Below are 11,920 nucleotides of genomic sequence, written 5' to 3'. Positions count from 1 at the left end.
TATAAGCTGAAGCGAACAGGCCAATTGACTTTAGAAAGAATCAGATTAAAAAAACTCTAGAAAAGTTAGAATTGCTCAAAGAGTTTTCTAGTGCAAAGGCATCTTATGTCATCATGGTTCCATGGAATTCAGGACAACATTTGGTGATTTTCAATATATTCTCTTTCCTCTACATGGAGAATGTTGTTTCCCATCGCTGTTTTTTTTTCTTTTGTAGGGTTGGGGGTGGGGGGGGTGCGGTGGTGGTGGGGGGGGTTGATTACGTACCATTGGCTTGCGACCGCCTGCTACGGATGGTGTTAACGGATCTTTTAAATATGTTTCTCTGGGAAGGGATGCAGTGCTAGAGTTCATATTCTTGTGCTATAGCTAGCAAGGTAGCTGCCATATCATTGAGTTAGATGCATGTGAAAGAGGGTTAAGAGGCTTTTTGGATCTTGATGATCCAAATAGCAGACATAAAAACTAAGCGCAGATGTTTTCAACGCCTACTACGGATGGTGTTAACAGATCTTTTAAATATGTTTCTCTGGGAAGGGATGCAGTGCTAGAGTTCATATTCTTGTGCTATAGCTAGCAAGGCAGCTGCCATATCATTGAGTTAGATGCATGTGAAAGAGGGTTAAGAGGCTTTTTGGATCTTGATGATCCAAATAGAAGACATAAAAACTAAGCGCGGATGTTTTCAAAGTTTGGGGTTGCACAATGGTTCTGATATTAGGATTCTACTTGATAAAACACCAAGGATGATAGAGATCACAAAAGATGAGAACAAAGTGGAAAGGTCTGGTTCATTCATTGTACTTTCTTGATTTGTCAAGTTTATTCATATAATTAGTGGATGTATCTTGACTCATCTGAAATATAATGTTCTTCCTTAAAAAAGTTTATTATTGCAAACATTGCCAAATGATGTGCATGATAGTAAACTTTATGTTATCAACATCTATAGTCTTTTAGTTATTGATTATCATAGATAAAGATATTTGCTTCAAAACCACACCTATATGGACAAATGTTTGGGATAGACGCAGTAGTTGTGACCATATAAAATGTCTCACTTACCATATATGATTTTTGGAACGGGTTGAAATACCCTTGCCTCGTGATAGGATCGAAGTGTAAGATGTGGTCGAGCAAGTGCTCAACTTGTTTGGATAAGATGGCCCGCTCTCGATCTCACTCCATGAATTGGCAAGGCATCAAGTGTGAAGTCATTGGAGCTCTCTTCTATTGGAGTATTAATTAACTACAGACTGCCACTGCTATGTGAAGACACTTAAAGCCACTAAAAACGATCGAGTAGTATGACAACTTTTCAAAACGCCAAAAGGAATACACGTTCTCGCGGCATGTACGAACGTAGACAAAGTACCATCAACCATGCATGACTCGAAGTCGACGATCCTCGGCCGCTCGGCGCTCATCAGTCCCGTGTCTCCGGAGACCAGTTGGGCCGCGCCAAAACCTCTCTAATCTCATCCCTCTCCAGTGGTGAACGCACACGCGTCGGCAATGCAGGTCAGTTGCAGGACGCGGGCAAGCCAGTTGCGCCTCGATTGCTGCGTGCGTCGGATAACCACGCGAGCTCGTCTCCCCACGGGGGCATGCAAACGGCCTACCCAGGCGCCTACACGGTTGCTCTTCGTAGGTGCGTGTCACTCGGGTGAGGCCTTGCGCCCTTGCCGGCACACGCGTCGCGCGGCGCGGCCGTCGCAGCCCTGCGTCGCGTCCGCGTCGGCGCACACGCGCCGGCGCCTGGAGCGGCAGCGGCCTGACCTCGCAGCGCACCGCCCCGCACCGCGGTTATAAAATGGCGGCGCCGGCGCCTCCCCTTCGTCATCAGCAAGCAAGCAACACTACTCCCAGTCCTAGTTAGTGAACCACTCAACTGCAACAGAAAAAAAAAAAGCTTTGTTTCGGTAGTTTGGCGGCGATGGCGTCCGGGCAGGAGAGCAGGCAGGAGCGGGACCGCAAGGCCCGCGAGGGCGAGACCGTCGTCCCCGGCGGCACCGGCGGCAAGAGCCTCGAGGCCCAGGAGCACCTAGCCGAAGGTACGTAGCCAACTGCCCGTCGTTGCGTCGATCACCTCTTGGCCGGCGCGCTGGCGTGGCCAAAGTTCTGAAATGTTGCTTGCCTCGTATAAAATGTACGCAGGGCGCAGCCGCGGGGGCCAGACGCGGAGGGAGCAGCTGGGGCAGGAGGGGTACAGCGAGATGGGGAAGAAGGGCGGGCTGAGCTCCAACGACGCGTCCGGCGGTGAGCGCGCCGCCGCGGAGGGCGTCGACATCGACGAGTCCAAGTTCACCACCAAGTCCTAGACGCTCGCCGGACGCGAGCTATGTAGCTGGGCTTGCAGTCAGTTTGTCGTAGATTATTAGGCAGGTCGATCAGGTGTGTACTGAATAATGTAGCGCGTGCATGACAGCACGCATGTAAGGCGATCATGTATGCAGAGTGTGTGTATGATCGTGTATGCCGTATGCGTCCAGCAGGGTCGAGGAAGGTGCTAATCGGTGTGTCGTCGAAGTGGCACTGTGGCAGGGCTTAGCTTGTTGCTTAATCCAGGCTTTGTCCTTTAGTATAGCCTGTTTTGGCATGCCTGTTTTGTTGCCAATTGCCATGCGTCTCTGGTAAGACGTGTCATGGTTCAGCAGCAGCTGCCAGCCGATGTGCCTTGAGTCCAAAAGAGCACCCACCCAGTGTTGTGCGTTGTATCCATGGTTTCTCAGTAGTGCTGGTTTGGTGTTGGTTGGTATATTTGTCAAGAAATTTCTTTTTTTTTTCTTATTATGCTGTTTTGTGCTCATCGTGTCCCTTTCTCGGCTCTGAGCTTTGCTTCTACGCAAGCACATGCCAAAACAGATTATACGAAATCTTCGAGGGGGAAAGCACGATATGTTGCGGCACTTTTTTGTCGTGGCTTCTAAAAATTTTCAATATTGACCAAGCAATATGCAACTTTGAACTGCAGCATTTTTCATATGCATAGTGAAAATAATTCGACCTGCAGTATTTTTGGTAAAAAGAATTCGACTTGCAGGCTAGTTCGTATGTTAACACTTTAAAAATTTTATTCTCCTTGCCGTGGAGGTCGACAGAGTGTACTATCCAATGTTCGGACAGGAAAAAAAAATGGAGCATGGACAATGTGGCGCGATAGCATGCAGAACGACGAATGTGTTTCCTTGAGGTCATAAATCTAGAAAGTAAACAAGATATAAATTCGTTTTACGCATGTTTCTTATGTGTGTGTTTCTGCCTCTGCCTCAAACGTTCTATCACGCTGACACACATGAGAACATATCAAAGCATGGAAGGAGTACGTATCATGTTCAAGGAACAAAGAAAAAATGAACAAATTAAAAGGAATCACAGTTAGTTGAGGTACTTTCTCTGTTTTCTATCGTTTAAATTCTAGCTTAATTTAAATTAAATCAACTTCAATAAAGTTTATATTACTACGATGACCAACATACTACTGTAATATAAAACTAATAAAACTAAAGATTATTTTTAAGAACAATAACAAAATATCGGCATAGAACAAAACTAGGTGCATCTTTTATGGTTCACTTTCTTTGATGAACAAACTTCTACATTTAGTCCTATATAGACACCGTGTGTGGGATAAATTGTTGCAATTCTTTATATGCCCAATTTTAATGACTACCTTAGAATTTTAGAATTTTCTTGGTCCCTTCAATATCCCATGCTCACCTCGGTTGCCGCATGAAAATTGGAATGTTTTCTTTCAAGTTGTATTTATCTATTAGTGATGGATCTTTATTAGTGATGGATCTTGATCGGCCCCAACCGGTTCGCAACCTAGAGACTTTATTGGTAACGGATGTTAATGATGCACATTCTATTTTGTTTCCAGGTGACGAGTTTCATACGTCCGTTGTCTTTCTGGCACTACCTATTCCGCACTTTCACATAGTGAAATAAGAGTATAATTTTTATTTTTTTGTTAAAGATCACATTATATCCGCACAACCAAAGAGATGGAAGAATTGTAAATACACACAAACTTGAGATCATATTTTCCGCATGCTTGTTGAAGCCAAACCATAACAAAATCATCTGCAATAATTGGTGGTGGTCGTAAATCAAACGCAACTTAAATCACTCTCCAAACACATGACAATAAAAAAAATCAGTGTTGCTGTGTTGGGTGTAGTTTCGTTATTGTTAAAAAATAACATTTGTCATCACCCGTCCAATTTCACATTAGGATGTTATCTTTTGTTAAATCGATTCCTTTAATATAAGCCAAACAAATATCTCAATTTTGAGAAAGTTTCATAAAGATTTCTTTAGAGGCAATGCGGTCTGGTTTATCAAAAAATTATACATGACAGCACCGTAAGTGTTCCTCATTTCTCATGACTTGAATCATGGTGATCGTCTAATTGCGCAAATACAACTTTTACGATCAATTCATTGCATTTATTCATTTATGTATCTTGTCCCCTTAACGTCCTTGTAAAAGATATAAGTGGGGAGAGCTAAAGGAAAAATACTTTATAAGCATAGGACTAGCTGCCCACCACGTCGTCTGACACGTGTAAAATTTCATTAGCGGGAATAACATCGTGACAAAGATGATTATAGACCTATAGCAATTATTAGAACCTTAACCAGGCCAGCTGCACAGGGCTGCCTTTTGGCCAGTAGGGGGTGCAGCTGCAGCTTTTAGTTGGTAGTGCTCAAGCGTGAGTGTGTAAAAGTGCTTGGTAGTGCTCAAGGCACTGATTTGTTAAGAGTCTTTGCTAGCAACTGGGTGCCTTGCCGAACGTGCAGAAACCCAGCATTGAGAAGGTAGCGCTAACGTACAAAACCTGCCCAGCTCGGCGGCGAGCCCGGTCACGATGTCCGGCGCCTCCGCCGTTTGCGCCGGCGGCTTCTGCGACCGTTAATTTACCGTTAGATTGATGAATCATTCAAAAATATATTACGTACCTAAAATATATGCTGCAGGGTAATTGAAATAGTAAACCTGTACATCTGATCAATAGATGGAATCAAAAACATTTGTATATTAATGCACGGATGTATATTTACGCAATTATCCAATTAGAACCGAGGAGCATCAGTACTAATAGAATGAGGGAGGGAGAATTGCATGATGCTTACCTAAGTGTCTCCGCTGGCTTGAATTAAGATGGGCAGGTCATCCAAACACTAAGAACTTTTATCAAGCATGCACACGGCAATCCTAGCACCAATGGCACAGGCCATCGAGGGGGGCTAATTAAACAACGGGGATGCGATTGGAACAATCCAGCATCATCGCTAGTGGAGGATTTAGACGCCTTCAGCAGTAGTGATGTGATGTTCTTGTGGAGAGTCAGGTGGGGGGTCGGCTATAGGGGGATCTTTTCCAGCGATGCCAGAGCGGCGGTATTTTTGGAGGATTGCGTATCCCGCTTCCTGCTCGATGAATGAATCATGGCGGCAATATTTTCTACGTGCACGTGTGATGGGAAACATGAGAAATTTAAGAATCATTTTCTGCGTAATTAATCGGTGGCTGCCCTGTTGCTCGGTCTGAGAGCCGTCGAGTCGAACCGCGCAAGCGCAAGCGCAAGGCTAGCTGCGGAGCCGTTTGGGGATGAGCGAGCGGGTGATATGGGCTCGGGTTTGATCGGACCGGATGCAGATTTGGGTCTACAGAATTAGTTATTTTGTTGCCGGTTTTATATATACGTATGTATGAACGGAACGCGCGCCATACAAGCACGTACATTCCACGTCGACGACGATGTACGTCGTGCGGCCACGCCTCGCCAGGGACAGAAAACCGCCAAGACGTAGTGGGCGAGTACACGGCCGGTCCATCCCTGTACACTGTCACGCCGAACAACGCCTGTCCACCCTATCGGAGACCGAGCAAATCCACGCGTCGACAATGCAGCATGGCCGGAGCACCAGCTCGCCACCTGCTACAGTGCGCTACCAGCTTCCAGTGGCCCCCGCACAGGCGGCGCCCGCCGCTCGCTCCGCCTCCCAGTCTCCGGGCTCCGGGCCGGATAACTTCTCCCGCTCGGGGACATGCGCTCCCGCCTGTCACACGCCCGTACGTGTCGCGCGCCAGGGGCGTCCCCGCACACGCGTCGCGCCGCGCGGGCGCCGAGCGACCCTGCGCTGCGTCCGCGTCGGCGCCCACGTGCCCCGGCTGCTGGCGTCTCTTTGCCTCGCGACGCGCCGCCCCTCGCTTCGGCGGCTATAAAACGGCGGCGGCGGCACCCTGATCCTCCATGTCACAGCAACAAGCACACAATCTCTAGCTAACAGCAAAGCAACGACCTACACCGAGCTGACGACGGCCATGGCGTCCGGGCAGGAGAGCAGGCAGGAGCTGGACCGCATGGCCCGCGAGGGCGAGACCGTCGTCCCCGGCGGCACCGGCGGCAAGAGCCTCGAGGCGCAGGAGCACCTCGCCGAGGGTACGTACGCAACCGCCGTCCATATACCGGAGCCGCCATTTCCGAACAAATCACCATCTCTCTTGCTTCTGTCTGACGAATGAAAGTGCTGATGAATGAAAGTGATCATTGCTATTTATGATTCTTGTATGTCGGTGCAGGGCGCAGTCACGGCGGGCAGACCCGGAGCGAGCAGCTGGGGCACGAGGGGTACAGCGAGATGGGGAGCAAGGGCGGGCAGACCCGCAAGGAGCAGCTGGGCCATGAGGGCTACAAGGAGATGGGGAGCAAGGGCGGGCAGACCCGGAGCGAGCAGCTGGGGCACGAGGGCTACAGCGAGATGGGCAGCAAGGGTGGGCAGACGCGCAGCGAGCAGCTCGGCCACGAGGGGTACAGCGAGATGGGGCGCAAGGGCGGGCTCAGCACCAAGGAGGAGTCCGGCGGGGAGCGCGCCGCCCGCGAGGGCATCGAGATCGACGAGTCCAAGTTCAGGACCAAGTCCTAGATGCCGCGCCTGCTCCGCCGTGTACGTGCGGCGCCGTAGCATGTAGCTGCAGGCAGGGTAGTGTGGTAGTGTTAAGCCTAGCTAGCTAGTCGAAGACGTGCTGCTCTCGTAGTCGTAGGGAGCTTGAGATTGGCACGCGTGTGCTCTGAATAATCACTGGTAGAAAACTGAGCATTAGTCCCGGTTGGTAAGGGTCATATCTCTCGGATATCCATCCGGGATAAACCAACCGGGACAAAAGGGGGGTCTTTAGTCCCGGGTATTTTAACCGGGAGTAAAGGACCCCCTTTAGTCCCGGCTCAATTCCAACCGGGACTAAATTGCGCTTGCATGGCACTGGTGACGCCTGAATTTTTCATGCATGCATCACGTATACGTATAGTAGTGCCGCGGCCCTTTTAATTTGTTAACCTTGTAGTTGACATTTTTTTAGAATGAATTAAATCAACTAGTATTTGTAATTATACAACTACTATATATATACACAATCCTTATACACAATTCATATACACAATTCAACTAGCTTAATTAGTACAAATCGATCATATATACAAATAAATCAAAGTATCTTCCTACGATCTTCCCGTCGTGGTGTTGCTGAGAGGAGTGTCTAATTGTCGTCCATCGTAATAAAATTCTCCTCTTGGATTTACCACCTCGTCCATTATGAATCCAATGAGACCTTCACATATTGCCGCTACTCTTTCTTCCTTCAAGAGTCCTTGTTGAATATTTAACATCTATAATTTGGAAATTTGTGAATGTTACATGAACAAATACATATAAGGAGCTAGAAAATAATTAACTAGTAATATATTTATTTTACGTACTTTAAAGTTGTGCGGCGTCATCTTCGGTCCCTTGGGTCCCAAAAAACTGTGCATGTGCTCACAGATGTAGTAGCCACATAGGTTATTCCCGGGTTCCTGTCTTAAGCACTACAGTGCGGAAAAAAAATAAGTTATGAAATATTTGTGTTATACAATGTAATAAATGTGCAGACTTCATACGTACCGGGAAGTCTGTGTTCCATGTAAGATCTTCTTTGAATGGACCTTTGTGTGTCCTTATGAATTGTTTCCATACGCTGCGGATTAGAATAATGAATGACATAGTGTAACAGGGATAAAATTTAGGAAATAAATTTTTGCATAGAGATAAAGGTCCAGAATTATTACAAGCCCAGCATGTCTTGCAATTCTTGGTAGTCCACCGGATCTTTCCGTAACGAATCAAAGACAGTGATGTGGCTTCTTTCAGGCTCAATTATAATAAGGATCCAGTGGAAGCTGCGTGCGTAAAATGTTCATGCATATTAGAGCTAACTAACATGTAGAGATAAGGAAAAAGACATCGAAAGTAGACGGTATACACACACTTACTTGAAGTTGTATGGAAGTAGTATGAAATCCTTGAATGTTTGTTTGTGTAGGAAATTGTATATTTCGGCAAAGGTTTTTTCCGGCGCTAATTGTATCTGTCGTTGGTTAACTACAGATGGATCCATGAAGCCTATATGTAGGTACGCCTCTCGGCGGCATGTCTGAATTAGCATCCTACATGAAATGGAAGATGAAGTTAGTACGGTGACGCACGCCAAAATTTACATGTAGAGATAATAAACGGACACTTACAGAATCCAAGCGCTGATCAGAGAGACGTCCAGGGCATCATGATGGTACACTTCGTATATATCCTCGAAGTTTAGCCACAGCACTTTCTCCCCTTCACCGTGAAAATCTATCGGTTTTACCTTCATGCCGATCATCTCCCTCGATTTGGCGGATGCCGTCATGTACCATTGATGGAATTCGTACATCTTTGTTGACAGCTTCCGTACCATTGCCGGCTTCACTAGAGGCTTGCCTAGCTGATAAGGCCATCTCGGCTCAGGGGGCGGTGCAGTTGGCGTCTCGACTTGCCCTATGCATTCATCAAGTCCCAGACCTGTTTCTTCCATGAACTTCAATATATTTGCTTGTTGATCCAAGGGCATTGCTTTTACCCGTTGAGCATCTTTCTTTGACAAATGGCTGAGGTCGGGGACTGAACTGCTGGAGGATGATTTTCCTTTTCTTTTATCCTTTTCATCAGCCTTTACTAGAGCCCGTTCATAGTTTGTCAAGAGTGGTATCCTTTTCTTGGCTCCTTCCTCCATCCTGATAAAGAAGTTTAAATCCCGCCGACTTACTGGCGGTGGCTCCATCTCCCTTGCCTTTTTTAATTCGGCTTGTTTCTTAAACCACTCACTGGCCTCTCGTTGGATTTCTGCCCACTGTTCCGCATGAGACATTGCCTCAAAGCGTTCCTTGCGAGCCACTTCAGGGTCGACCTTTGTTTTCTTCTTTCGAGCCTGTCTTTGCTTGGGAGGCGGTGCTCGTGACTTCTTGAGTGGTGCTGCAGGTTCCTTCGAGGGGGCCGCTCTTGGTGCCGGCGACGGTGATCGGGGAGGGGTGTTGTTATTGTCGTCGTCGCTCCCAGCACCAGGATGTGGTGGAGATGGAGACCTTGATATAGATGGAAGCGACGGTCCTGGAGCAGGAGATGCCGGTCTCGAGGTATGAGGAGAAGATCGCTGCTCGGGATCTACGGGGAGCGGTCTTGAGGTCTGAGGAGATGGCTCCGTGCGGGAAATAATGATGTAGCGTTTCTTCCATAGAATGATCCCATGAAGCGCATCTGCCAATGTCTTTTCCCCGTCGCCTCCCGGGAAGTCGAGCTCTAGACCTTCATACTGGGCATCTACTATTTGCTCGACACAGACGCTGGCGTAGCCTGTTGGAATGTCCATGCCATGACTGCTCTGCCCTGCCAGCGTTGGTAACGCACTCCCGTACGCTACCTGTACATATAGCAGAAGTAAACAAGTTGAACTCCGATCTCGAGGCCTGGATCAATTGACAAGATTGCATAAATATTATGTATAAGTATACCTTAATAGTGAGGTTGCCGACCGGTGCATGCAGCTCACATGAGGTCCGTTGCGTGATGGCATCCACGGGGAACCGTTGCTCCTCCACGGGTAACCTGGGCGTCTGCGCATCGGGGACCCCTGTAGAAGCACAACTGCTCCCGAGGCGTTGAGAAGGGCTGGCGGTGTGAGGATTCGGCAATGCTCCAGATTGCGCCAACTCCGCAACTGCGTCGGCCACCCGCCGATTGATTTCATCCATCATTCGTTGTTCTAGCATCTGCCGCCAGCTCTCCTCCATCTGTTCCTTTCTTCGCTTCCGGCTTCTGTAAGAGGCGCTGTCGCCTCGGAAAGCGAACTTCCACGGAACCACCCCGAAGCCCCGGCAACGTCCTGGGTGCTCTGGATTACCGAGGGCCAATGTGAGCTCATCATTTTCTCGGTCCACCCTCAACCTCCCAGCCTTGGAATCTTCAATGTTCTTCATGAGATGTTCGGCCTTCTCACGTATTCTGTCATTGAAAATCAGCGTCCCATCCTCTTGGCTTAGGGAGCCTCCATGAGCGTAGTACCAGTTCTTTGATCGTTCGGGCCATTCAATAGTTGCAGGTATGATTCCCCGTTCGATCAGATCTTGTTCCATCTTTCTCCACTTGGGAATTGCTGAGCCATACCCACCTCGCCCCAAATGATGGTGGTAGCCCTTCTGACTAGCATTTGCAACGTTGGTCGTGATCTTTTTCACACCTTCTTCACTCCTCTTGTATTCAACAAATGCATCCCAGTGGTCCCTCAACTTGGGCCACGCATTGAAGTCTGGAGTTTTGCCCTTCTTGATGTAGTGGGTGTCCAGCATCTTCTTGAATGTCTGGAATTGAGTAGCCATCTTCTTAAGTGTCCAGGCTTTGACATCCTTCTCGCTATAATCTTCGGGGAATGTGAAATGCCTCTTCACGTCTTCCCACAGCATATTCTTTTCTGTCTCTGGAAGGGCGTACGGATTATCGCTTCTGCCCTTCCATTCTCTGATGCTGATAGGCACGTTGTCCCGGACGATTGCCCCGATTTGACTAACATACTTCTTTGCGACTTTCTCGGGAGCAACCGGCCTGCCCTCATCTGTAACTTCGGTGATGACAAGCCTCCCTTCCATCACCTTTGTACGACCTCGGGTCTTCTGCCCTTGTGTCGATCCGGAGGGCTAACAGTTTAAGATTCGTTAATTAGTACGTACTAGTAGCGGTGGCGTGAAACAATACAAGAATGGTTGTATATACCTCGCCGGAACCTTTCGCCACGGCAAGTTGTTGCTGCGGCTGTTGCTCTTCATTCACATCGGCAGACATGTTGAGGAACATGTCCGCCTGGGTGCCCTCTTCATCCGTGTATGATAGTGGAACGTTGTCGCCACTACCATCACCAGCGATTATCTGCTCCATGATATACCTTGCGGTCTCATCGTCTGCCATTTCAACTATTGCTGCAAACATACATCGAATCATACATGACAGTCATACAAATCGTCTTAATACAAATTTGTATATAATCACAGTTCGGAATCATACATGTATATAAAGAAATCATAAAATAACATGAATCGTACAAAGTCCGGAATCTTTATACAAATTTCTATGAATTTATACAAATTTCTATGAATTTCTATGAATTTCTATAAATTTCTATGAATTTCTATGAATTTCTATGAATTTATACAAATTTCTATGAATTTCTACGAATTTCTATGAATTTCTACGAATTTCTACGAATTTCTACGAATTTTGACGAATTTCTACGAATTTCTACGACGGCGATAAGGGCGGCGAAGGCGGGACGACGGCGGTCAGGGCGGCGGAGGCGGTTCACCGGAACCACGGGCGGTGCCTAAGCTACTACGTTGTGATGGGCGGCAGGACGGCGGCGATCACGTCGACTACTCGGCGGCGATCACGACGGCTACAAGGCGACTCTCACGGTAGCTACTCGGCGGGACGGCGGCGATCACGACGGCGGGGTAGCTACTCGGCGGGACGGCGGCGATCACGACGGCGGGGTAGCTACTCGGCGGACGGCGGA

At 47.9% G+C, this 11,920-nt stretch overlaps 2 protein-coding genes across 2 annotated transcripts; both read left to right on the top strand.

Annotated features, from left to right (window-relative positions):
* The first annotated feature begins 1,870 nt into the window (after positions 1-1,870).
* Positions 1,871-2,716, top strand: LOC101755653 (late embryogenesis abundant protein EMB564). Its single transcript, XM_004962312.3, has 2 exons — positions 1,871-2,054; positions 2,158-2,716. Exons 1-2 carry the CDS (start codon positions 1,937-1,939, stop codon positions 2,319-2,321), a joined length of 282 nt encoding a protein of 93 aa, XP_004962369.1. The 5' UTR covers positions 1,871-1,936; the 3' UTR covers positions 2,322-2,716.
* Positions 2,717-6,265: 3,549 nt separating this feature from the next.
* On the top strand, positions 6,266-7,086 carry LOC101756053 (late embryogenesis abundant protein B19.4). Its single transcript, XM_004962313.3, has 2 exons — positions 6,266-6,452; positions 6,593-7,086. The coding sequence occupies exons 1-2, from the start codon at positions 6,335-6,337 to the stop codon at positions 6,934-6,936; spliced, it is 462 nt and encodes a 153-aa protein (XP_004962370.1). The 5' UTR covers positions 6,266-6,334; the 3' UTR covers positions 6,937-7,086.
* The last annotated feature ends 4,834 nt before the right edge of the window (positions 7,087-11,920 follow it).

This window comes from Setaria italica, chromosome III (assembly GCF_000263155.2).
Source record: "Setaria italica strain Yugu1 chromosome III, Setaria_italica_v2.0, whole genome shotgun sequence".
NCBI lineage: Eukaryota > Viridiplantae > Streptophyta > Magnoliopsida > Poales > Poaceae > Setaria > Setaria italica.
Note: the sequence above shows the minus strand (reverse complement) of the source record. Positions and strands in the feature narration are given on the sequence as shown.